Below are 27,073 nucleotides of genomic sequence, written 5' to 3'. Positions count from 1 at the left end.
AAGAAAAAGAAAAAGAAAAAGAAAAAGAAAAAGAAAAAGAAAAAGAAGAAGAAAAAGAAAAAGAAAAAGAAAAAAAAGAAAAAGAAGAAAAGAAAAAGAAAAAAGAAAAAGAAAAAGAAAAAGAAAAAGAAAAAGAAAAAGAAAGAAGAAGAAAAAGAAAAAGAAGAAGAAAAAGAATTGCATGGAGCTACAGCCACTCTGCTCTGAATTTTCCATGTACAACATGCTCTGCTCTGAACTTTCCATGATGCTCATGTGCTGAGCATCCTGACACTGCAGATGTTTGTCTCTCCTCCATATATCTGAGCCTGCCTGGAAGTTGCTTCAAAAGCACACCCTGTTGGCTATTGACCCAGTGGAGCTGGAGCACACCAAGGGTGGGCTTCAAGTTTCCCCAGCCTCATTTTTTACTCTGCATTCAAAGGCCTGGAGCTGGAAATCTGAGCTCCCCACCAACACAGGCTGCGCTGTGTTATTACACTCTCAGCACATACAAGGTACCGCACAGGCAAACTCCAAGGGAAATGCAGGAGAAATGCACCGGGGAATGGGTGCAGAGCCCATATTTCTGCTTCACGCAAGCCAGGAGCACAAGCTGGACTGCCACTGGCTCTCGATCAGACCCCAGCTCCATGCCTTACAAACCAGCTCCATAAAGACAATTAATTTATTCCACTCGTGTTCTTGACCGTTTTGCTAGGAAAGCGAGGGAGAAGCTGGAGCATTCGATTCAGAGCCCCTGAATCTTCTCTTTCCCCTCTGTCAAGAGCCATCAAACCGTGCTGTGTTGGCAGCAGCACCAGCCCTGCGTCGCACTGCTCGGCTTCTCCTGCATCCTGTGCTGTGAAAGGCGCCAGAGAAAAAGCCAGCTCCTGCTTTTCCCCATCCCACAGACTGTGGAGTCACTCAGCAAAGGCCAAGGAGTCCCTTGGAGGCAGTTCCCTGGGCTTCCAGCAGCACCAGCTCACCCTGGACTCATCTCCCTGAGAGCAAGCTGGGAAGCCAGACCTCAGGCACTGGAGGTTTCCCTGGTTTCCCTGAATTAGAAAAGCTGTGGCTACTCTGGTTTACTCCTAAAAAGGGGCTCCTGGGGCCAGAATTCAATGTGCCTGGGTACACACTGAAGGTACAGTCAGCTGGGCTGGGCCAGGGCTGCTTTCAGCTAGAGGCAGCTTTTGCAGCTTCAGCTAAAGCAAGGTGGAACCTTGCGTAGGAGGACGTGGCACCAGCAAGGTGGCTCCTGCACACCTGGCTGGAGAGCTGCAGCGGGAAATATAATGCATAACGAGCAGTGAGTAGGTGCAAAGAGGGGAGAAGTGACTTCTCATGGGGCTTTGGGGCTGTAAAGTTGCCTTGCAGCCTGTACCATGGGGCGCTCGTCCATCTGTGTCAGCATATGCAGGCTGCGTTGGCATTTGATGTGTGGCAGTGGCAAGGCTGGGAGTGCACTAGATGATGTGCAAAAGATGCGTTAAGAAAAAGGAAGCTTTTTCCTTGCTGTTAAGGAACTTTCTTTCAAAGGGAAGTTATCTGGAGGTGGATGCGATGGGCTGGTGTGAAAGTCTCCGTGGGATGCTGTAGGTATGAGCCCTCTCTTGTGACACCGGGCAGGGAGTACAAGAAGAAACTGACCTATTGTAGATGTACTCTGAAGGCAATGAATGAGTAACCACCAGGACTGGGATTACATTAAAATCCTGGAAAGCACAGAGAAGAAAAATAAAATGCTTTTCTTTTTATCGAGTGCATCAGAGGCTTCCAACTAGCAGGGCGCAGTGTCCATCTCTTCGTGCTATGCTGCAGCACTCAGCAGAGAGCAGCTCTCCTGTGCCCACGCAGGGCACGCGGTCAGGAATTCAGGCAGCTTGGGACTGTCTGGATCAGAGCCTGAGCCTCCCATCCTGAAATTAGGAACCTCAGGTAATTCAGCAGCACTGCAACACCCATGAGGTGGCTGGACTACACAAGCGCAGCGACCCTGGGGCTAAATTCTGGCATCTCCTCTTAAAGATGCTTTTGGGCTCCTCTGGCTTGTCCCAAGAGGAACAGATTGATAGTCTGCTCTGTCTGTCAGCATCATAAAACACCCCATGAATCCTCAGGGAGGGATTTCTGCCCGACGTTGGCTGGGGACAGAGCCAGGAGGATGCGACCCAGCCTTGTCCCACAACCCACTCATCTTTTCCACGCCCAACCTTGGCACACACGGGGCACCTTCCTCCACAGCGAGGTCTGCGTTTCTTAAACGAGATAGGTTAAAGGCTTTAATTACCGAAACAGATGATCCTTCCCAAGGGAAGGTAAGAGTGTCCTTGAATTAAAACCACAGATTCCTGAGGCTTTTTCTCTTCTAGGAGTGAAAAGCTCTTTATGCAAATATTTGTGAAGGCTCAGAAGGTCTCTCAAGAGCAGTTAATACAATGCCGAGCTTTATTTTATGTTATTACGCTCTTCTCGGAGACGCAGAAGTGAAGAAAAGTTGGTGGCAGGAACCTGCCAGCCCCTCTAAGAGCAAGCCCTGTGGGATGAGTCCCCTGGCAGCACAGACCGGCCAGATCCCCCTGGTGTGCCAAACAACAGCGGGTGAGAAATAAAAATCTGGTGGCGGACAGGAACATGAGAGCACAGAAAATGATTGCATCCATCACCTCCATCCATCCTATCCCAGCAGGAGAAAGAGGAAGCACCAGACCAGATCCTGCCTGGGCTTTAACTTGGGCAGTGCTAAGCAGCTAATAATTACTCAAGATGAATACCCTTGGAGAAGAGCCAGAGAATCCCAAATCATTCTCTGATTTCAACTTTCAATTACCCAGCCGGTGCTAAGCTCATTAATCATACTTGCAGCACCCAACACAACAGAAATGAGTCCCTGATCTTCTCCCCTCTTATTTGATGGTGTGAAGAGTTGGGGGCAAGAGGAAGAGAAAAGAAACGGAGGGGTGCCACCCACGAATCTAATAGTCACTTGTAGGGGCTGGGATTAATGAATCAAAAATCCATTATTAATAATACTAGCTTAAATATCTATCTAAATGCAAATGAATGAACACCGGGGGTTTCTTCCTTTTTTTTTTTTTTTTTTTTTTTTTTTTTTTAATGTGCTCTAACAACTCTGTCTTGGAGGAAGCACATGCCCACATGATAATTGTCAGTTTTAATTGCAGTTTTACAGTTCAACCCTTCACGGCCCATGGATTTTAAGCGGCCTTTAAAGGGCCACAGCATCTTTTGGATGGGATTGAAAGCTCAGGTGGCTGCAGTAACAGGCAGGAGCTCTTCGAGTTCCCTGCCTCTGTGTCTGGTCAGTCACATCGGATAAGAGGGGATAAATCCAGAGGTTGGTTTGCTGCAATGGAGGTCGGATCTGCAGCCTCAGATGGGTGACTGGGGACACAGCCTTGGAGCAGGAGCATGGAGAGCCAGCAAAGGGGACAGAATAAGAGAGAGGAGTGTCTTCTGAGTAAGCAACACCATGGGAAGTTGTCTATGGTTTTGTGGGGAATATGGCAGGGGAAAAAACATGTGAAATGGAGCCGTAGAGCCATTAAATTGGTCAGAGCTGGGAAATAGGATTTTCTGACATTCGCCCGCTTGCACAAGCATCTTATGAGACCAACCAGTGGGCTAATTTCCAGTTAAAAGAGAGAGAGAGAGAGAGAGGTTGCGGGAAGAAGAAGGTGGGAGCAAAGGGGAACCCACGTAAGTGCAACTGAACCTCAGGGTTTCCTGAGTCGCCAGCCATGACCTCAGCCATGTACCAGGCAACAGACCCAGGGAAACCTAAAATAAAATAAAACTTACTCCAGTCAGGAAACAAGTATCAAAAACAGTGATCTAAAACCCTTGAGAGCTCCAGGGTGCAGCTCAAGCTGGAGGTGGGCATTCAGTCCTGGACAATAGGGTTTGCAGAGTTTGCCTTTCATTTCCCAGACTTTCCCAGGAGGCAGAAGTGGTGGCAAATCAGCTTTAAAACCTTGTGCAAACAGCTTTGCAGCTCCCCTTGCCAGAGCTCACGGGATCAGGTCTAGCTTTGCAACATCCCCTTGCAAAATCTGCTGACACCAGCATTTTGGAGACATCAACTGCTCGAGACTGCAAATGCTGGTTGAAAACAAGTGCGTGCGTGCACAAAGACGAGCTTTAGCAGCAGCATTTGTGCAAACAATCTGCTGGGGTTTTGGAAACCACCCATGAGAACTGAACCCCGGTGCCAGTGCCAAGAAATTGCTTGCTTTGCTCTTAGCTCTGAGCCCGTCCTTTGATGCCATGGGTTAGACTGAAATAGTCCTAACATCCCGCGCCTGCAGAGAGACGACAAGAAGCTGAAGAAGCTGCCAAGCCTTGGGAACAAGCATGAGGAGCAGCCAGAGCTGCCAGGATAAGGTGGAGGCGATGGGCACTGGTTTGCCCCCAGATCTGCAGTGGCATCCAAGCTCCTCAAACCACATCCAGCACTGGGCAACTCTTCATGGTTCTCACGCCGGGCACGTTGCAGTGCCAGCTTCAGCAGATGTGTGTCCACTCTGAATACCCTCACCCCACCTCAAATCCTACCATGTGCAGACTGGATTTTGTTCTTTCCTTTCTCAAATAATTCATGGTGGTAAGTAAGAAAGAAATATCCCCAACCTTCTGGACACAACCCTCTCGTTAGATAGCTCCTGTCCAAGCTCCCTCCTGAGGCTTCCCACCTGTAGACTACCCTCTCCTTTTGGCTGCCCTACAGACTGAATCTGCTCTCTGGCATGTAGGCAATACAGTACAATCCCCATTTATTAATTCCACCCATGTCCTGCTGCGTGAGGTCAGCCGAGCACTCGAGGTCCAGACCCTGCTCTCGAATACCGACCGTCCTCAAGTGCTGGAGCAATTTCCCCGGTAAGCCAGAGAGACCAGCGCTGTCCTGGTGGATAACACGGATGAGGTTTCACAAGCTCAGAGTTCCCCTGGGTTCCTCAGCTTTCACTTGGATCCACTCATACACGCCAAATTAATCACAGACCAACAAGAACTGACTGCAAATATGTTGCCCGCCTATGTGTGTATATGCTGCTTAATGGAGCGTGAAAGGGGAAGAATAAAACCATTTTTCAGATGCTGGGGATAATAATAATAAATATTAATAAAAGCAGAGGTATGTGCCAAATGCATGAGATCTCAAGGGGGAAAACTGAATGTAAGCAGAAAAGGAGTCAGGTCGGTCCTCAAACTGAGATGCAAAAGTTAACGAAGTAAAAGCACCATTAAACCAAACACTTCGGGCCCTCGTTAAGTTCATTCAGGATTTGAGAGCACATTTTCGGAATACTTTTTTTTTCTTTTTCCTTTTTTAGCAGTTTTTCTCAACTATTTTCCATATGGAATTCATGGTCCTGACACATTAGACACATGAATTAATACCTTTGGATTTTTTTTTTCCCTGCTAAACTCTATCACATCACTCAAGGCATCCTGATCACAGCCAGCTGTGGCAGCAGTCCTCATGGAAATCACTTTACTATATCACAGTAGCACAACACATACTTCACCACGGCAGGCTATATTTGCAACAAGTGAGCTCTGATTTTGCATCATTCTTCTTACGGTGCACAGTTTGGTGTGAGCATTGAAGAGAGCCAAACACTGCTCTGTCAATGTTAATTTAGAGCCATCTGCAGATGACTCCATGGTCCTGGGTCTCAGTTCACGTATTCCTCGCTTTGTGACATCCAAAGTTGGAAGAGTCAAAACGAGAAGCTACTCCTGCAAAATGTGGGCTGGGGTCAAAGGAAAACACAAACCTCTCTCCCTGTGAGCAGAAGCACACAGAAAATCCCTGCTCAGACTAAGATGATGTCCTGCTGCAGGTACGTGATGCTCTTGGCACACAGATCCCTTCACGCGTTACACTGACAAACCTGAATTTAGTTCTTTAAATATAAGACCCAGTTCAGCTGACACTAATATACAGCACCAGGAGAGATGCATCTGTGTGAAGGAAAAAGTGGTCCCCACCAGGGCAAAGGGCTTTGCCAGCCATGGAGTTTGATGCATGAAAAAACAGAGTAAAGATTTCAAGCAACTATAACAGACTGACACATCACTGCTAAAACTGTGAGGATCTCACCCCAAAAGCACACCAGCCTGTGAGAGTAAAGAGAAAGCCACAAAACTCACCCCTCATTTTCGTCCCACAGGATGCAGGTCTGGTTGGTGGTTCCCTGTCAACAGAAAAAAAAAAAAAAAAGAAAAGAAAAGAAAAGAAAAATGAAGCAAATCAGTGCTGGGCTGTTTGTGGGGTATTTGGAGCAACAAGAAAGAACTATTCAGGTCCTACTGAACAGTTTCCACTACTTTAAGCATGGTGTGTCTGACATGGAGCATGGATATGAGCCCTTGGAGCAGCTTCTTTCACCCCTGGGTCAAAAGGTGCCTCACTTTGGGTCAAAAGGGCCTCACTTTGCTCTCTATCAATACAAGGACTGCGCAAGGGTTTGACTCCAAAGCCTGTCTCCACCTACTGATGTCCTTCCTCGTCCCTCCTCTCATACAGAATCCTTTTGCTGCTCCCTTCTGGAAAGTGGATCAAATACACCACGACCTGCTGTGGGACACAGTTCTCCAAAGAGCCATGACCTATAGTGGGTGACCATGTGTGGTTAAAGCCCCTGAAATACGTTTATCATTCCTTCTTCTGCAGCTGTCTTTGTGCACTATAGAAAATTCTTCCTGGAAGGCCCAAAGCAGCTACATGACAGATCTAATACTCATGTTCCAGAGCCTCAGGAGGACATCTGAAACCCACGACAAGAAGGGACCTGGGGTTATGTAAATGTCCCTCATGTACATCTGCTTGGGGTTGGCCAGGGGAACCTGGAGGGGATCTTCATCTGCCTTTTACAGCACTGACCACAACAATAATATTCAAGTCTCTAGTGGTATCTGCGAGGAACATTGCAAGCATCAATCAAAACAACTTTTCCCCTCCCTCTTCCTTCACCCAGGAACATCACTGTCATCGCCTATTTTCTGATGAATGTACATTTTTTTTTGCCCACAGCCAAGCCTCACAGTGAAGTGATGTGAATGTGGGTCAAGTATGCCCGTGTTTTCCTGTACAAGGAGTGCCATCATTCTCCTCCTGCCTTGGCAAGGAAGAAACAAAACACGGACGTGGGGTGGTGCAGGTTCTCAGTAAAGACTTACATTGTACAGGTGGGAGAACTCGATTTCCAGGGGGGTGAGGAGAGACCGGGGAAATGGCTTCACAGTCACAGAGATGACCTTGGAGTTTAGGATAGTGCTGTTCCTGGGAAGAGAAGTGAGAAGATGTGCTTTAATGGCCACTGGTGCTGAATCCCACTGCATCCCTTTGCAAAACGTTGAGTCCCACTGCATTCGTCAGTAGTTGTACAAGATTTGGTGACTACAGTACAGAAAGAACTGGCCCCATTACTTTAAAATGCCATCAAAGACACCTGCTGGTGATGGACCCTGCCCTCTGCCCTTCCAGCTCCCCGCACAGCCACTCTGCATTTATTTCCCCAGGAATGAGACCATTTATGAAATGCGTTATGGACCCCTGCAGCCACTGGACTTAAAGGCCATAGCTAGCCTCGCAATAACATGGTCCCAGATATATTTTCTGGCCCTGACATGAAGAAACAGAGTTCATTTCATATCCTCACAAAAAAGTGGGGGAAAAAAATAGTCCTTTCTTTCTTTCTTTCTTTCTTTCTTTCTTTTTCTTTCTTTCTTTCTTTCTTTCTTTCTTTCTTTCTTTCTTTCTTTCTTTCTTTCTTTCTTTCTTTCTTTCTTTCTTTTTATCTCTCTCTCTCTTTCTCTCCTTTCTCTCTAAGTCTGCCTCAATCTGCCTTGCAGTACAAGTTTGCCGTAGCAGCCTTTAACAGGTCGTGGGACACCACATGAAGCTCATTACCAGAGGCACTGATGTGTATCTCCAGCCTCTGAGCATCAAAAGGAAATGCAAAGAGGCCAAGCCTCTCATGTGTGGCTGCCTAAATGCCCATGCCAGACAAAGACTTTATTAATTCTGGCAGGCCCAAGAGATTCGGTTGTTGAGATGAGCAGGAAGGAAGGGGATACTTCCCGTAACTCTACTGATGGTACTTGAAAAGCCAAACTCTTTGCAGGCACTTCACGGGATACTGGACACCTAAATACACAGGGGATCCCGGCAGGGAAAGAATTGGGTGTCTAAATATGTAAAAGAATTTGTGGCCAGCAGCTGACAAGGCTGTCCTTCAAAGTATTACGGGAGGGAATGGGTAGGAGAGTGGGACAGGCATCAGGCTGCTCCCAGCCCTTCCTGCACTGATGGAAATCCCTCCCCATCCAAAACTTCACCAAGTCTCCTGGCATTGGCAAAATTGTTCACTTCTCTGTCTGGGTCTTATCCTCCTTTTACAAAAGGATTACCTAAAAAAGAATTGTACTTGCTTAAGGGCAAGTGGGTTTAAAATAAGAATACAATTTAATAAAAAGAAGCATAAAAATAACACCAAAATCCAAAACAAAATAAACTTGGAATCATCCAAGGGTGTGCAAGTGGATGTTTAGAAAGACATTATTGCACCAACAGCAGAGGGAACAACACTATTTTAGAAAGTTAAAGAAAAAAAAAAATCAAAAAGAAGAAGCAATGAAGCACAAAAAACAGTCTACAAAGGATGAGTAAAGGGGGAAGTCAATGGGAGTAAATGTCAGCTGCAATCTTTAAAATGTAGGCAGCTGTAGAAAAGCCAAAAAAACTAGAGTTGCTGAAAGGCAAACATCCATGCATGGCTTCATTAGTCGCTGGGTCTGGAAGGGTCAGGTCTTGGTTCAGCACTGCCCAGTGTTTGTGTGAACAACCAATGTGGCATGGAAACATCCTTTTAAAGGCTGCAGATCACGCAAAGATTGGTGTTGCAAATAAAAGCAGAAAGATTTGCAGTGTGGTAACCTGCTAGCACACAGAAGATGTTCCCATGCAGACTGCTAAAGAGCCAGGTTGTCCCAGCCCAACCAGAAGTTATCCCCAGTCATCAGCCCAGAGCCTGGAAACACATCTGCACCTGAAAAATGCAAGCTCTGAGCACAGAGCTACTGGTTCTGCTCAGGGCTTTCTGGGTCCAAGGGGACAAATGTGGCTGAGATAAGGGATTGCTGCTTGGGAGAGGTAAACTGGGACAATCAGGAAGAGCTCAGCTGGTGCAGTTTGCTGAATTAAACCTACATTAGTTTTTGGTTTTTTTTTTTGTTTGTCTTTCCTTAAGGAAAAATCACTCTGCATTGAGCCGATGTGGTCAAACCCAGGATGCGGGTCCTTAATGCTCACGTGTACCCAGGAATAGCTGCTCTCCTTTGTGGTCAGAAATATTTTTACCCCGTAGGCAGGTACTACACGGCTACATGGTTATTTAAAGACATTCCCCTTTTTTCTTGCTGTGTCCATTTGCACGGCGGTGAATTAAGAGGTACTGCTCTGCTGCCACTCCTATTACCTCCTTTTTTTTTTTTGGCCTCGTATAGCCACAGGTGATTCAGGGCTCTGGATTTTTTAAAGAGGGACAGTCCTTTAATTAAGGAACGTCTTAAATCAGCCCTCCCTCAGGAACACTGCTCGGCGGCGGCGGTGCTGCAGCTGCTGGTTTTCGGAGCTCATTCACTGCTTGGCCAGAAAACACTGAAATACCGCTGGATCATTTGAGCCAATGATGTTTATTGCCCTTCTGATCTAATTCCCAGCGCCGTAATGGAAGATATTACAGAATACAGTTGGCTGGCTTGTTAATTCCTCTCTGCACTCACTTGGAGCTCTTTTGCCATTGCCAGTGCTAAATCTGTAGGTATTTAAATGATTATCAGTGAGAAGAGATGCCCTGGTGTTTATGGTAAATGGGCTCACGCTAATCAGTGCAGAACAGATTTAGAAGGTGCCTTAGGATGCTGAATTTACTATCTCAGTCCCAGTCTCAGAAAAATAAATAAAGAAAAAAAAAAGAGAGTGAGAGAGCATGAGAAAGGGAGAAGGAAAGGGAAGAGAGTGCTGAACACAAAAGCTTGGGTGCCTGAGGCGGGTTGCTGGGAACGTGGCAGATGTGCGGCCAAGCGTGCCGCTCCGCTGCTCGCCTCTCCCTGAGCATGTCTTCTGCCGTGATGCTCCTGAAGGGCTCGCTGGGGCTGGCAGCTACCCAGCTGGAAGCTGGTCACCCATGCCCCTATTTCTTAAGTCCCCCAAATCCCTGGGGATGGGGAACCCCTCAGTGGTGGAGAGCAGGAAGCTAGCAGGCAGGGGCGCAGTAGCACCAGCACTGTGCTTCCTCTTCTGCCAGGGCTGCACGGCTGGGACAAAGCCTTCCTGCCCCTCCAGCAAGCAAATCTAATATAGATGAGCATGGTCCCACCCGAATATCAGTTCGTGGGGGTCAAAACTTTTTCACGACTGAGCCAAATCCTGCCACGTTGCACCTTTGGTATTTTCCTGGGCGACCAGGGCTCTGCAGCCTGGGGGATCGGCAGGAAAATTGGTGATGCTCCCAGCTGCTTGTCCTCACCAGGCAGAGCCCTCCTCATAGGGCTAAGGTTGGAAGGGACCTCTGGAGGTCTTCTGGGGCCACCTCAATGCTCAAGCAGGGATGTCTAGAGATGGTTGCTCAAGAGATGTCTATTTTTTATATATATATATATCTCCAAAGGTGGGGAATCCACAACCTCTCTGGGTATTGTGCTGCAGTGCTCTGTCACCCACACATCACAGAAAGGGCATCCTGATGTTCAGGGAGAACCACTTTGTGCCTCTTGTGCTGTTGCTGGACACCATAGACAAGAGCCTGGATCCGTCCTCCCCGCACCTCCCTGCAGGTATTGGTGGGATCCCCTGGAGCCTCCTCCTCTCCAGGCCGAGCAGCCCCAGCTCTTGCAGCCTCTCCTCATGGCAGGGGGTCTCCAGGCCCTGCTGCCCCGTGGGACCTGGCACTGGGATCTCCCCAGTGTTCCCAGGGCTCCCCCAGTGTGCCCAGGGCTCTCATACTGGACCCAGCACCAGGTGTGACCTCACCAGCTCTTACCTCTGGAGCGAGAGGATGTTGCCCACGTTCCGGTACAGCACGGTCCCCACCACGAAGACAGAAGAATCGTCTGTCTCTGCAAGACACCGGAGGAAAGGGAAGAAGAAAACAACACTGAGACAATCGGGATGTCGTCTGTCCCTTCAGCTGACCCCTTTTTGCCCTCCCCCCCCCCCAAACCCACCAGGACAGCACATGGGGCATGGCAGAGAAGGGGCTGGATTGAAATCTGTGCTTCCTTGTTCCCTTGCCCTGTGACAGAGAGAAATGTGTGCCCCAGAAGGTGTCAGCCAGGTGCAGGATTGGACCTCTCGTGGGGGTTTCTGCCGTTGCACAGCCGTTGCCAGCATCCCTGCGGTGGGATGCAGGTGCTGCCGTCACCACATTGAGTCTCCATCGGACCGAAGGGAGGAACGAGCACCTCTGAGGTGACGCTGCTTGCCTGCAGGTAAGGCTTACTCATCCTGAATAACCAGCCTGGTGCCTTCCCCTCCAGAGATCCCACTAATCCCTCTGACAGCACCACAGCGGGCAAAATACGCAGGGTGAGGTCTCTTGCAGCCACCCAGAGGTGTTTGTCCTCTTCCTCAGCCATCGAGCTGTCAGAGAAGAGCTGCACGCGAGCCAACAAGGGCAGCCCAGGAGGGGCCTGACCCCATCACTCGCGTGATGCCTCGGGAGGCTGCAGGGATCGTGGTCCCAAAGGAGCCTGGATGCCCCGCGCGACCTCCGGGCACGCCGCTCGGCCTCCTCCTGCACCCCAGATAAAAACAGCGAGAGCTTTGCTGGGGAAAGAACAGGCAGCAGGGGCGTCCCCGCGGATGAATTATAAGGGGAGAAGAAATAAATCACTTGGAGATGAGGAAAGCCAGGGAAGCAGCCTGCTGTGGGGTTTCTCTGGTGTCTCGTACTGAGGCTGAGCCTAGAATGTGGCCACACGCTCTGCGCAGGGCAGAAACAACTCTGGATATATATATACATATATATATATATATATTTTTGTGAAATTGGGCTCAAATAAGGTGGGTGGAAGACAGGGGAGACTGACAGGCTTGCAGAGCAATCGCATAAGCATTGCTTCTCCAGGTAAGCTGTCAGTCTTTTGGCCTTTCCCGTGAATCCCTGTGCAAACACAGGGATCCTGCAGCCTTTGGAGAGAGTTTTCCCCTTGGTGCTAACTGAATGCAGTAGGACATTTACCGAAGAAATGTGTGTTCCTATGAGACTGTGAGCAAGCAAAACCCCAAGTTTCGGGCTAGATAACCCAAGGCTGGGTTATCCCAGCACCCCCCAAGAAGGCAAAGGATCCTGGCTGTGATAGAACTGGAGGTTTGTAAGCCTCAGCTGCTCATCCTTAGACGGCTTTTCCAGGACCAGACCCAGTCTTGGAGGACACTTACAGCATTGTTTGCTTACATGACCGTTCCCCTATTACACCTGCCTTTCCTGTGCTCATTAACTGTACCTATAAGGTACCAACAGAGACAACGGCTTGTGTTTTCCCCTATTAGAAACCCAGCATATTCAAGGAGGCCTGAGACACTCATTTCAACATGCCCTGAAGATGACTGTGGATGGAGCTCAGAACCCATATGAACCAAAAACAGAGCAACCCTCTGCACACACAAGGTTTTTTTCACTTCTTTTCAGGTTCAGAAGCCTTGGAAGAAGCAATCATCAAGATAGTGTTGCCCTGATTTTTTTGTGCTGACTCCTGCTCTGTTTTAAGCATGCTGCTGATTTTGAAGACAAACATCCCCAGGCACTAAGCCTCCTCCTGAGCTTGGGCAAGGCGTTCACATTCAGCCTTCGGTCTGACCACCTTTAAAAGCTTTCTTTGTACTTAGCAATGCTATGGTGAGCTTTTGTGAGCCAGCTCAGCTGGGAGGAGAGCTTGAAGATCAGCCAAAAGGAAGGAACATCTCTTAGAAAACGAAGAAGACCTTTTCTCCTGGAGTGCTTTGACTGTGCTGCCTACCTGCCAGCCCCGAAGACAGGATGCTCTTGGAGACAGTGACCTTGTCCTCTGAATTCTTGGCCCAGTCCACCATGCCCCTCCAGCCTTTCATGGGGAAGGTGATGTCAGTTGCTGCATTAGCGGGCAGCTTGTGAATGCCGAGGACTAGAGGGAAGCAACAGATAAAAGCAGTAAGCAAGACCAGCCTCAACAAATTCACACGTGCTGAAAAACCCACTGGAGGCAACAGTGGGAAATCGGGTAGCAGAACCATGAGGGTGGATCTCAGTAGCTCTGGGTGACATGAATTGTTTGGTCTCATACTTCTGCTCAGTGAAACGGACCTGTCTGCACTAAACCTGGCAGAAGAGAGTTTTTTCTGCTCCCACACCACATCTCCAGGAGTGGCCAGTAGCATCTCCTTTGGGAAGTGCAAGAAAGAGAAAGCCAAGACTTCTCTGGACCTGTCAGCAGACTTCCTCAGCTAGGGGTTGCATCCAGACCATCAACTTTAACAGCCACCAATGGACCTCTCCTCTGTGCATTTTCCTAATCCCATCACGAACCCATCTGTACTTTTTGGCTTCTGCAGCATCCTCCGGCCCCAAGCTCCATGCTGCGATTGTGCGTACAGCATAAATCAAATGCTGCCTGCTGTTCGCCTGCTGCCTGATCACTTCATTGGCTGCTGTGCGGCTCTTGTATTAAAAAATAAAAGGAAGCAGCTTAATTCTTCCCAGTTTGTCATCTGTTCTCCATTCACGGTTCTATAGATATCTCTCAAATCTCTCCATGACCTTCTTCAGGGTGAAGTCCTTGATTATTTGGAGAAAAGCCACCCCATAGTTCTGTCCATCCACATTCTTCCCCAGACATTTTGATGTTCCACCTCCCGCTGGCTCCCCTCCTTCCCTCCCCACCTTTCGGGTTATACACATTGCCCTGCAATTACAGCTTCCCGGGGTCTACACCCGACACGAGGAGTGCAAATCAGCTCACCCAGGTTGTCCGTCACTTGGTAGGAATCCCGGAAATCTTTCATGCGGAAGCCGATGACATCAATGAAATCCTCCACCAACCTGAACAGCTCCTTGGCATTTGGCCCTATCTGCAGAGAGAAGGAGAACACTTGGTAGCACGGATAACAAAAAGTCCAGCACGAGTTTATCTGAAGGCAAAGGTTTTTGTCCTCACACTGGTACTGGAGGCATACACTGGATATAAGGGAATATTATGGAGCTGTGGAGAACGAGGGCTGAGAAATGCTAAGGAAGCCTACAATAATAATAATAATAAAAAAGATAGGAAAGAGTAATTGATAAAACTGAGTATGGAGCACAATATCTCAAAGCAAAGCAAAGAGAAATATCAGGGGTTGTCTGGAGCAGGTAATCTATGGTATCATCATCTTCTTCCTCAAGATTATCTCTACTGCCAGAGACAATTTGCCCTTCCAGAGACGTCTCATCAGAAAGTGAAGAGTGGTCAGTGTTGAATATCAGCCCTATGTCAAATCTTGAGAGCCTCTCTCAAACCTTAGACCTCCCTGACCCTCAGGTACTGCAATGTTTGGCCTGAGAAACACATTCTGGCTTCAGAAAGCCTTCAATGTGTAGAGTCAGAGGAAGGCTGTATATAAATAACCTACTGAGGGGGAGCCCACCAGACTTTTCCCCCTCCAGGACAGTTAGCTTTGTTATCACCCAAAAGCTCCAGCCTACACTGTTGGCATGCACAAAGGGCAGGTTTCTAGCAGGCTGGTTTTAGACTTTCTGTCAGGTGGGATGTTTGGGAGAACGTTTCTTACATGTGGAGAAAGCAAAGCAGCACAACAGGATCTCCAGGGAGAAGCAGGGAACAGAACTGAAGGGAGGCTCACTGCTTTCCCTTCCACCTGGAGCACCTCAGAGACATTTGGATGTCTCATTTTGATGAGACACACTAGTAAAGAAGTGTACAGCAGGGTGGTGAGAGTGGGGAGATTGCTGTTGGCTTCTTCTCTTGACCTTTGTTGGATTTCCAATTGCTGTTCTTTGGTCTGAGCCTTTCTCTAGGTCAAAGATCAGGATGCCCTGGGGCACTTCAAAGAAATCCAGAGTTAAATTCTCCTGGAGGGAGGGAAGAGCATCCTCAAAGGCAGGAATCCAGCCCCTAAATCTTCTTCCTGAGATAAATCAGGCTGTGTTTAGTGACACAGACATGACAACCCTGGAAGAAAAGCCTTTTGAATGGCTTTGGTTAAACCCAACACCAGAGGCAGCTGCAGCCTTAAATTCATGCCTTCCAGTGAGCAGGAGAAGAGGTAGAAAAGTGATTGGGGGTTGTTTGTACATTTAATACAGTCCATCATATCTTCTCTTGGTAGCTTTATCATGGTTCACTGAACCACATCTTTGACACTTCAGCCAGTTGTTGACCTGAGTCAGAAACCACCAGAAAGGGAGACCAAAAGGAGACCATATCCCAGCAAAAATGATCCAACACATGCTTAACAAGGACTTCCAGGGCCTAATGTCAAATTCCAGGCATCAGATCACTTTTTTCTCTGCAGAAAAGCACTGCGGTCCATTTTTGTGCATTCCCATTCTGTTGGCAGCACCTCACTCTCCAGAAATCCAAGCTGCTTCTTGCCCAGGCTGTGTCGGAGCTTTGGTCTCTTTTCTCTTTCCTTTCCTGGTGTTCCCCACATGATAAAGACATTGGCAATAACTCTTCTTTTCCAGGCATACGTAAGGGTGTTAAACAATAACTGGTTAAGCAGTGGCTGATTTCATAAAAGATAATCTACCCGCAATGAGCTGTGCCGACTGCCTGCCTTCCTCGAGGCACAACTGCCTACAGGGCTGAGCAACCACCACGGGAGGTCAAAGAAAAGCAGCTCAGCCCCTTATATCCTCTCTTTTCCATCGCTTTCCATGCTCGCAGATCCTTACCGTAATTCAGACCTCCCGAGGTGGCTGATCAGAGTGGAAGGGGCAGCTGAGGACAGCAGGATGGGATGGAGGCAGAAGGAAGGCTGAGCTGGCGAGAGATGGGCAAGGAGCACAAGGGCGGCCACGCGTGTCCCTCTGTCTGGCCAGCCAAAAGAAGCTTGGTGAGAATAAAACCATATCAGGATCAGATCAAACAGTCCTGCAAGTACAGCAGGTGTACACATAAGAAGGAGCAACTGAAGAAGCTATTTTTAACAGGATATGTTTAGATTCTGTTATGGACTGAAATCACAAAGTCAAAGTAACTCCAAATACACCGGCCGTTGTCGATCACGTTTCTATCATATATGATAAGACCATATTATATGGCCAGCTCAACCTTCCCAAAAAACATGATAGGCCTTCTCAATCTGAAGGTTTTCCTGATTTATTTCATTTCTTTTATTTCTTTCTTTATATTTATTTTTTATTATTACTTTTTTGTTCCCTTGGACAACACCTCTGCCTGGGGGTTGGCAGGGCACTGGAATGTGAAAGGGTAATGAAATTGGTTTTATTTTCAGTGAAGAAATTGGGAGCCAAAGCCTTTGTTTCAAAAGGACTGGTTAACCTTGTGAAACAGGAAGCCTGAGTTTGCTCCATCAGCTTTAAGCGGGAAGGCGAGAGGCTGCTGAAGCCTCTTTAACATCCAGTGCCTGAAGATTTCTGAGGGCAGCTTCTGTCCTAAAGCCACGGTGTTGGGCTGTCATCACCATTTCAACTAAAAGAAGTGCCAGGTAAACGTTTTCTTCATGGTAATTTCATCATGGTCTTGCTCCTTGTGCAGGTTGCTGTAATGCTGGCAGCATCTATCGGTGCAAAGAGATCATACAGGGAAAGCCTATGGGAACAAATTGCCACAGGGAGTGAGCTGCAGCTGTTTTTACGGGGATCAATAGGATTTCCCTGTTGTCATGACAACTCATCAGTTTCCTCGGCACTGTTCTGAAATATATACACACACCTGGAGGCTTGAAATTGAGCATTCGGTCCCTTGCTGCTCCTGGAGCCAGAGCATGACATCCAAATGCATCAGGAAAACAGCAGATCTCAGGAGAACGGAGAGAAAGAGAGGCCCACAAGGCTGCTCGGCTCCTGGTGGAGGTTTGGTTGTTGAAGGAACAATAGCACAGCTGAGCATTCGGGTCCTGTCTCACGTTTTGGACTACCAATGAGTGTGTCCCTGCTGGGAAAGCTCCTTCCCAGAGGACTTCCCTGGTTGGGGTGAATATTGATTTTTTTGTGTTAAATCATTTTTTTTTTTTATTGTTTGTTTAGTATTTCCAGACCTCTCTGATGACTTTCGCGGCAATGAAAGGTGGTTAGAAAGGGGCAGCCATGTTCTGATCCACACCTTTCCAGAGGGCTGATTTCACAAGGGCCAAGTTAAATTCCTTGCCCAGGTTATTTTTTAGGCTGTGACCAAAGTGAGCTAGTGTTTTTGTTCCAAGGTGCAATAACGAGGAATGGACGTGGAAGGAATGAGCATTACCATTGGCCCATTCACCAGAGTTGCTGCTGGTCTGAGGCAGAACCATTTTGCTAGGAATCCCCAAAGCCTGCAGCAAGAGGAAGACATTGAGCAGCCCAAGAGCTCACCAAGAGAAGAGGAAAGGGACAAGGAATGGGACAAAGAATCTTACTCAAGCAAAGAGTGCAGATGGGACAAAAAAGACAAAGTGTAAGCATGGCATGGATAGAAAAACAAACCATGTCACCTCCTCCCCCAAGTATACAAAGGTATAGCTACAGAATTATTCAGTAGGATCCCAGTCCTTGAGATGAGAGAAAAAAAGTAAAAAAATGTAAGTGACCCCTTGCTCGTCTTACGTTGAGCAGAACCAGAAGCTCAGATGAGAAGGGCACAGTTCTGAACTAGGAAAATCCTGCCTGTCCTGCCTCTTTGTAGCCAGAAGCTCAGACCCATGTAATCCCACTGCTTTATCTTGGCAACAGGAGAAGACAAGGATAACAAGCCAGGAGCATGATCAACTCGAAACCCAGCTTGATCTCTGAGAACTATCCAAAATTTGGTATTCTCCACCATTTTTTTTTTTTCCTGATACTCATGTAGAGACCCTGGATTAGGGTTGAGATCCTGTGGCTTCCTGAGTTACTCCATAAATACGACTCAGCCTGGCACTGAGATCACCCAAAAGACCAGATGCATGTATCAGCTGGTTGGGACTAACTCCTTCAGAGGTGGTCAACTCTGAAGCTGATCAGAGCTGACCACATCCAGTTTATTTGTGTCTTTCATCATAACAAGTTATCGGAGAAGAACGACACTGGTAGATGGAGATATCTTGTGGTTTGTGGCTGAAATAGATTCCTGTCACACACAGCCCATCATGGACAAGAGACAGGTAGACCCTTGAAATTTCCCTCATCATGGCCTAAGCCTATGCTGAAGCCCTGACTCGTTCCACAGATGGTGCTGAAGTTTCATACCAGCTGAGCTTCTTCCCATTTCTCTCGGTTTTCCTCTGATAAAAGGTTGCTGATGATCTGGACGAAGTTCTGGAGAAAGGAGACAAAAGAAAAAAGGTGTAGTTAGCCAAATGTGACCCGCTAGAGGAAGGACATGGAGGTGCACAAGAACACGTGAACATCACCTGTGCTCCAAGAGCCTTCTCAAGGTCCTGTTCCCAGAGGCTCCTGGTGCATTTCACAGGCCACTGACCCCAGGGATGTTGACAGCAATTCAGATTACACAGAAGCCTTTTTCCCAAGGACTTCACTCTAGCTGCTATACCTGCTAAGGCACTGGACTGGGAAAGTGTCTCTACTACTGAAGATTTTTAAGAGCAGATTAAACAGATGTCTGCCAGAAAGTGATTAAAAACAGATGATCTTGCCTTGTATAAATGACTTCTCATCACATTTCCTACTATTTCATTTTTTTTTCCAGCATAGGGAATCATTGTTATTTCTTCTCTGTGGCTTGGAAAGAGAAGCAGTGATGGATCAAGAGAGTGCTATGCATGGTAGTGCCTTTGACCATGCAGCATGCAAAAAGAAGGAAGGAGACAAGATCTTTCAGGACCATTGATTATTATTATTTTTTTTTTCTCCTCTAGCTTTACCACCCTTTGCAGATCTTGCTGGATCAGTTTAATGTTTCAAGCCATGTAATGATGACCTATCCCAAGGGCATATCTTGTAGCCACTCTGCATGCAGATGCTGAAAGTAAAATCCTAGGGTGAGAAGCACAGACATTTTCCCTCGTCAATATCCAGCTACCCAATATCGCAGGATCACCTTACCTGCAGTCATTAGGCTGCAATCCCTTCCAAAGAGTGCTCTCATATCAATTAGACTCCCCAGTAAGTGCTATCGAGTTGAAATAGTTCAGAGTGACTTTGGTTTTCGAGTTCTGCCTCTGTAAGCCGGGGAGAACCAGCCTTAAAGGGAGGGTTTGTTAACATGCAGAGACACTTTGCTCAGGCGGAAAACACTCCGGCTTTTCAGCAGCATTGAATCAGCTCAAAAGGAGGTAATCAAATCCTGAGCCCTCAGCCCAGCTTTGCCAGCCAGGATATGCAGCTCAGCTCACCTGCACATCCCCTGAAGTCGGGCTGTGATAAGCCCTACGGAAGATCTCTGTCATGTTCCTGAGTACATCAATGGTGGACAGCAAGTCCCCACTGTAGCTGGTCCCATCCTGGGAGATTTCCACAAGGTTTTGGATCACTTCTGACAGCCCGTCTACCATCAGCCCACGCTGAGCTTTGGAAAGATGTTCCCTGGTCTGAGGAGCAGAGGGAAAGATGACAAACACGTTAGTGACAGTCAAAGCCCAGTTAATGAGCTCACTGAAGGAATTGCTGGGGGAAGGTTGGTGACCTTCCTTGTAATTCAGAGCACAGATTAGATGAATCTAACAATCTCTGCTGACCTGAAAGCCTGTGATATTTTTAAAATGATAGAAGAGCAGGTCAAATTTTCAGTATGCCCACAAATAAAAGATCGTGTATATGTTCAGAAGAGGTTACTCTACTACACAGACACTATTCTACTGCTAACCTAAGGCCAGCTAGCAGATTTTTTATTTTTTTTTTTTCCCTAAAACTTTGTTTTCTTATAACCAGTCTGGAACTATTCTGGGACAGACTGCAGCTCATTCTGAAAAGAAAAGAACAGTTCTCATAAAGGCAATGCTGTTTTAAGGCAAGCCACAGAAGACCGGCAGAAACAGGAGAATTCATCACAGTAATAATTGTAAAACTAATGAAAAATAAGTGGCTTATTTAAAAGTGTTACAATCACAGTCATTCTTATGGATAATGTGATACGGAAGACCTGGTAGGACCTGGATTTTGTCAGGCTGGATGTTAAAATACTCAGTGGGGAACCATCCCTTTTCAGTGGAGAGCCCATGTATCATAAACTAGGTAGACAAAAGCAGTAAGCAGGGCAAAGCTGGCATCTCCCTTTCATGCAGAAATGCTGTTTTCCTTCTTCTTTGTACTTCTAACAGTGTAAGGAATATTTGGGGGGATCATAAACTCATCAGGTGTTGAAGTCCGTCTGCCTTACCAGCATCTGTATGTTCCTGTAATCAATAGAAACACACTTGACATAGGTTGGAGGCTCCCAGTAAGCTACCCCTTCTTCATCTAAAGTGCATCTTCGAAGGATCAGCCCTAGAAGAGGAAAGAAAGAGCATGGGAGTGGGGGCAGATGGATGAAAATCCCAGCACCTTCACGGAACCCCCCCCCAGAACTGGTCAATGCTGGTAGCACAAAGGGCAGCAGGGACATCTGCAAGTGCTTGAGCAATGGGGGTAGAGGTTACGTGTGTTTTGGGAGAAATTATGTGCATTTTGGAGAGGTTATGTGCATTTCCTTCCCCTTCATTTTCTTATTGAGGGGCAGGCCAATGAAAGAGATGCAAATGAAAACACAACCTAACAGCTGGGACACAGATGGCCAAGGTAAAAGAAGGTTTAATGTGCCCCTCCGGGCAGGTTTCTCCCTGCTTCTGGAAGCCCCATGAGCCTCCCCAGGCGGCACATTCTGGAACTTGCAGCTAAACCAGCCACGCTGCCTTCTGCTGCCTACACAGTCTCAACGAGCAAAAATATCCAACAGCACCATCCTTGCATCAGCTGAGAATCTCTGAAAGCCGCCTGCGGTCCTCCCCCAGGCCTTTCCTCAGCGTCAGCCTGCAGTGGGCTGTGCGGTGGCAATCACACACAATGCAGAGGAACAGGCGTATCGGCGAGGAGACAGCGGACAGGAATCGCCTTGCCCAAGCCAAGGAGCAGGCTTTGCTGGGTCCACAGTTCCATTGCTACTGGTAAATGGTGCAGTGACCTATGGATAGGGTCCTTCTTCTAGGCTAGCATTTGGAATGACTCTGAGCCTCCCAGGGTGCATGAATCAGAGAGGTGCAGGGTTTTCTGTTTCCAACAGCCTCACTCAAACAGGATAAAACCTTTATGCTCATTATGGACACCGCTGCCCCATTTCTGATCCTGCCTGGGAGTGAGAAACATCCATCAGAGGACAATCTCCACCACCAGAACATCTCCTGGAGCCTTCTCCCTTGCTTTCCACTCCCTGGGGAACACGTGGCTGCAGCCACAACAGGTAACGCCTGGATGGGCAGGCACTATCACCTCCCATCACCGTGGCCAGAGCACCTGAATATAAGCTGAGAGAGTTGATATGGTTCCTAAGCAGGAGTGGAAAGTATCTAAGTGTGAGTTGGCAATGTATTTCAGATTTTCTGCTTTTAGATACCAAATTCTTCTATGGTCGGTGGGGATGCCCAAGACTAGGGGTCTTGTAAAGCCTGTAGCAATTGGGTGGACATACCACAGCAGCCCTTGATAGTGAAACTGTTCCAGGATTAGGCAGTAGCTGGGTGGGACATCACCTCAGAGTGTCTAATATGGATCAAGAGGTTGCTGTTAAATAGTCAGGAACCACAGAAACCCATAGAGAGTTCGCTTAGCCTTGAGCAAAGGGCAGATAGCCCATTGCTCATCCTCTCCTTCCACATCCAGGCTGTCCTCATCTAGGAGGCAAAGGATGAAGGATGAACTGCAGATAGGACATCTCCCCGGCCAAAGCACGCAGACATCCTTACCGGTGGCATTGCGAGGACACCGGACAGCTGCGGCATCCCCAGCGGGCGTCTCTTTCCAAACCACAGAGGCAAGGCTTTCCTCGTCGCAGATCTCATGGGGTTCTGCAAGGAAGGGAAAACTCTGTTGGTAAAGCCTCCTGCTCAGGAGGAATGTGGAAAGGGGGATGGAAAGAAGAAAGAAGGGAGCACAGCCCAGAGGGAAGAGTTTTGTAGGGTAAAAAATGGCAAAACCACTTTAACCCCTCTGGGATTTGCTTTGCCTGTCTGCAAACTCTGACCAGCCTGAGGATCAGCTCATTAATACACCTGTATCAACCTAGGAGAGTCCTCTTAGATGCCTGCCCTGCCTTGGAGGAAAGCTCCTCTTGCTACACCCTGCTGAAGAGTTTTCTTCTCTCATTTCAAGGTGAGATGTCCAGCTTTTGGGGGTGAACCTCAAGGCTCCAAACTCGATTCCTTCCACCCACCAGGGTCACCACACAGATTTTGGGGCTGGATGTGGCTAAAAAGAGGCTCTGCATAAATAAGTTGGAGTTGGTGCAAAGGAAAAAAATAAGTAGGAAAAAAAAAAAAAAAAAAGTAGATATATTCCTTGGATGGGCTTCATTCAGGCACTCTGTCTGCTACCATTTTATCCGAGGATGCAGGAAGAACGAACAGGCTGGATTTGCATTAGCAGCTCCTTTCCAAACAGTGCTGCAGAGTCCAGGAGGACTGCAGAAATACGCAAAAGATGTTTAGAGGCATTACAGAAAAAGCTCTTTGGAAAGAGAAGGTTTTTGGATGCTTCTCTGAGTAGAGGTGAGTTGGCTCCAGAGTCTGTGGGACCTGAGAAAATGCATCCATCACAGAAGGAGAGGTTTCATTAAACGAAGGGAACCATGAGTAGGGTGCTGAAGCTATTTATCACTCCTGAGGGTGGGGAAAGGGAAAATTATATTTAAAGGTTTTCAGTAACATAATTATTTATTGTGCATTTAAATCTACCAGTAAAGAGAAAGCTGAGAGCATGCCTGTGTCTGGCCAGGAGTGGCAGCTGCAAAGCCAAAGCCAAAGCCAAGGGCAACCAGCCGTGGAGCTGGGCAGCTGCCTGCTGAGCTCCCTTCCCATGTAGGAAAGTTCTGTCCATGCCAAGGTCCGGTGATGCCAGTAGAGATGTGCCAAAGTTGCAGGGAAAACATACATTTGCCATAAAGCTCTAGATGGGGGCCTGGAGTTGTCGTGCCGCTCCCAAGGGATCTGCTGGGCAGGGCTGACCCTGAAGGTCTCCTTTGATAAGGGACATGTAGATGTGATGACTTAGGGTCTGTGTCAGGAGCAAATCCCTGGGGATGGACATACTCCGCAGATGCTCTGGAACTAGCCAGAGCACCAAACTGGCTGTGGGAAAGGCTCCGAACCAAGATTACGGGCAAAACAAATCTTGCTGCTTTGAAGAACTCAGAGAGGACCCAACAAGCTGCCTACGTATCGCAGCTCCTGGAGTCAAGCCCCAAGACCGTGTGTCTCCAGCCCCAGCCGCATTTCAAATACAGATTTCTCCCTGGTGCATCCAGGAGACGCTGATAATGAACAAGTTATGCTCCCTGCTTGAAAACAGATGTTTCCTCCTGTTTTAAAATTCCCTTTTGAGTAATCACTATTATAATAAAATCCCACAGGGCAAGCGGGATCCCTGCTGTGCTCTGCACATATGCAGAAATAGTCCCTGTGCCAGCAGCTCATGACTTCAGTAGATAAGGCAGAAAATGGGCAGAAAAGTGGCAGTTTTATTTCCAACCTGTTGGCAAGGAGCTGTAGGACAATGAGATGAAGCCACCCAGTTGTGACCAACATGTGGTCGCCTACGGAGCCTGTTGTAGGGCAGGGAGGTGAAAACAAAACTGGCCCAGTGGTTTGGCCATGGTCACACATCCTCCACAGGGAACCGTTGTCCGAAGGAGGGTTTGGGACATGGGGTGGGAAGCTTCTAACACCCTCTGCATGCAACGGCATGTCTAAAAGCAGAGAGGGAGCTCACATCTGACCTCCTCTTGCTCATTCCCTGACCTCTCAAAGCTGCCCCGGCTCGCACCCCTGCAGTCTCCCTGGGGGCCGCTGAGGGATGCTGTGGGTCAGAGATGCTCTTTAGAAGTGCACTGATTGTCTGGCTCTTGCCAGTGAGTGCAGGAGCAATTCCCAGGCCAGGAGAGAATCATTTAATCCTTTTATTTATTTATTTATTTACTTATTTATTCATTTTCTTGATGTTGCTTCATAGCAATATCCCTTTTGCCAGAGTAACCTATCTGCACCGAGAGATTTTAATAACTAACCCAATTAACCTCAGTTCTTCTGCTCAAATCAAATCATGCCGGCATTTGATACTTTCTCGAGAACAAATCGAGCGGGTTTATTTTTAGCCTCTGACGGCTCCCAGACTTTTCCTCCCCCTGCAAATTAACAACTGCAGCAAGACCCTTCTGGTTTTGAGTCCTAGCGGGGCTCAGCGCCTTTTCCGTGTGAGCACCGTGCAGGCATCGGCCCCTGCGGACACAGAAGAAAAGATTGGTCTTGCTCTGCCAGGGCCCCAGCTGGCACACGCTGAAGCTGAACTAAATCAGCATCGTGCTGTAGACTCCACCAGACGACCTGGTGCTAAGCCTTTCCGTGGTGAAGGAGAGCTTTACGGCTGAGTTAGGAGAGACTCTCACCCACCTCTGCTAATTGAGAGGCACAGCTTGTAAGAGGAGGTGATGGCTTTTATTACAGCGGAGCTGTGAGGAGTGAATGTGCTGTTATCTTCTGGCTAAACTGGGTGAAACTTTTGTGCTGAAGTGCTTTGGCTTTTATCTGTCTTCAGCAGTTTGCACGGGGCTCCGGGGGTCAGATGTCCTGACCATCACACCTCCAGCCCCAAAAGCATCCGCACCAAATCCGCTACCTCCGAGCTGAGCTGCAGCCCATTTTGTTGGGAGACACCCTCTCGTCACGAGGACATCCAGGATGCCACCATGACAATCTCTGCCATTGCTCACCGAGCTGCTCCAACAATTAATTGCCCTCTCGGTCAAAAATCAGGGCCCGTTACGATCGATGCAGTCTGCCTGCCAACATCACACAGGCCATTGATTCCCCACCAGCGGTTTCACCAGCAGGGACTTCAACCCAGACTAAGAAAGAAAATAGTAATGGTGTGCCAGCCTGTTGTTTTACACTGCATGGGAAACAGATAAAAGCATTCCAGCTTGTAAGCTTTTCCTTCTGCTTATTTTTCTCATTAAAACCCATCTTTTCCTCTGTCCTGCAGCTCCCTTGTTCTCCATCAGGGCTTTTACATCCTTTTTCTCAACTGGATGCTGTTCCTATGGCTGTAGCTGGAGAAGGATGAGACTGAGCAAGGCTCTGATGGATCTGCACATATCTGTCTCTTTTAAAAACTGCCAGTGGCATGCGGGTCTCCCAGAGGATAGGTAAAGGGTGGGAAACACTGCATCATCCTCCACAATCAAATCTTTCATGGGCTCAAAACTCCGATATCAATTTTTGCTCTGAAAGTCTCTTTCACTCTTATGTCTCTATGTCAATAAAAATAAAAATAATAATTAAAAAAAAAAAAAAAGTCTAGACCAGTGTGACTTATCAAACATCCACTGAAATCAGCATGGTCACACTGGCTTCAGCCAAAATTAAACTCAGACTTTGATGTATCCTGTGCCTGGGTAATGGGCAGGGTCAAACGTGATCACATCTCCTTGTTGCATTCAGCTCCCTGACACGGGGCTCAGCACCCTTTCCCAAAATTCCCAACCCCCTGGTGTGAAGGAGGGTGCGAGGAGTCTGGGGTACGTACCAGGACACCTCCTGTCATTGCACTGCTTGTACTCTTCCTTGGGGCCCTGGCAAGACTCTCCGCCGAAGAAGGGACCATAGCACACCCGGTCACGTCGCTGGGTCCCACCACCACACGTGGTGGTGCAGCTGCCCCACACGCCCCAGGCTTGCCACTTCCCATCCACTGGAGGTAAGAAAAGAGGAGAGAAACAGCCTGAAACATCCCCGATGTCATCTGCAATAGAAGGAGGCAACTTCCCAAGGCGATCACTGGAAGGTAGGATGAGTAGAGCATGGGTTGGTGTGAAGGGAGGTCTCCTGCCTTGAATCACTGTCTGATCCTCTACAGACAGAATCAGTGCATCCTCTTTCCCATTGGGGCGGTCCTTTAATGAGTGAGGGGTGTTCTTGGTGTTCCTCCTCAATATCCTCACCCCATAACACTGAGCCCTGCTCAAATTTGGGGCTCTGAGCATGAATGGTTTCAGGGCCAGCAGAGACTCAACCTGGTGGGCAGCCACATCTACCAGCCAAAGTCTGTAGTTGGCATTTGGTTGGGATGCACGATGTATATGTGAAAATGAGCGCAAAGCGACCAGCAGAGGCCCTCTAGATGAAAAACCGTAAAGAAACATCAAATAAATCCTGCTCCAGCCATTTCCATTGCGCTATGGTTTCACGTACCTTGGAAAGAGTTATTGCAAGAGGCTAAGATGTTGTCTCATTTCCTCGTATCTTCTCCAAGCATCTTTAGAGACTCAGTGGAAATGCTACTTCTTTTGCATTAACAATGGCCTTTATCAAAGCACTACAAAAATGTTAATTAGCCCTCACAACAAGCCTGCAAGGTAGGAAAATGTTCTTCTCTGCTTCATCACAGACAAGAAACAACAACTCAGTGACAGAAATAGAGGAAGAACCGAAGTCTTCTGATTCATATCTGGGTTTTAATTAGGAGTTAACAGGTCACCTCAGGTCAAATAATTCTTCACTAGAGGGTGGGAGAGATCCCTCTCTTCTTCTCCAAGCAGTGGAAGGAAATTACCGAAGAAAAGGGCCAGCACCAACCTCTCTTGTTCTATTTGGTGACATATCAGGTGTCCACTCCTTCTCAATCCTATGGGATAACAGGAATGGAGCACCCAAGGAGAGCCAGGAAAAGTGCCAGGGAATGCATGG

General features: G+C 47.8%; 1 protein-coding gene across 13 annotated transcripts in view; it reads right to left on the bottom strand.

The window, feature by feature from the left end:
* ADGRB1 (adhesion G protein-coupled receptor B1) overlaps positions 1–27,073 on the bottom strand; it is a 252,847-nt gene that overhangs the window by 97,773 nt on the left and 128,001 nt on the right. For all 13 annotated transcript variants that reach the window (XM_035316262.1, XM_035316249.1, XM_035316253.1 and 10 more), the window contains 10 exons: positions 25,914–26,078; positions 22,082–22,183; positions 20,524–20,630; positions 19,541–19,735; positions 18,435–18,503; positions 14,011–14,119; positions 13,033–13,176; positions 11,055–11,130; positions 7,189–7,291; positions 6,160–6,203 (listed from right to left, as the gene is read on the bottom strand). In XM_035316262.1, coding sequence (XP_035172153.1) covers positions 6,160–6,203; positions 7,189–7,291; positions 11,055–11,130; positions 13,033–13,176; positions 14,011–14,119; positions 18,435–18,503; positions 19,541–19,735; positions 20,524–20,630; positions 22,082–22,183; positions 25,914–26,078 — 1,114 coding nt within the window. The remainder of the gene's footprint in view (positions 1–6,159; positions 6,204–7,188; positions 7,292–11,054; positions 11,131–13,032; positions 13,177–14,010; positions 14,120–18,434; positions 18,504–19,540; positions 19,736–20,523; positions 20,631–22,081; positions 22,184–25,913; positions 26,079–27,073) is intronic.

This window comes from Oxyura jamaicensis, chromosome 2 (assembly GCF_011077185.1).
Source record: "Oxyura jamaicensis isolate SHBP4307 breed ruddy duck chromosome 2, BPBGC_Ojam_1.0, whole genome shotgun sequence".
Lineage (NCBI taxonomy): Eukaryota > Metazoa > Chordata > Aves > Anseriformes > Anatidae > Oxyura > Oxyura jamaicensis.
This window is presented reverse-complemented; position numbering and strand designations above follow the sequence as displayed.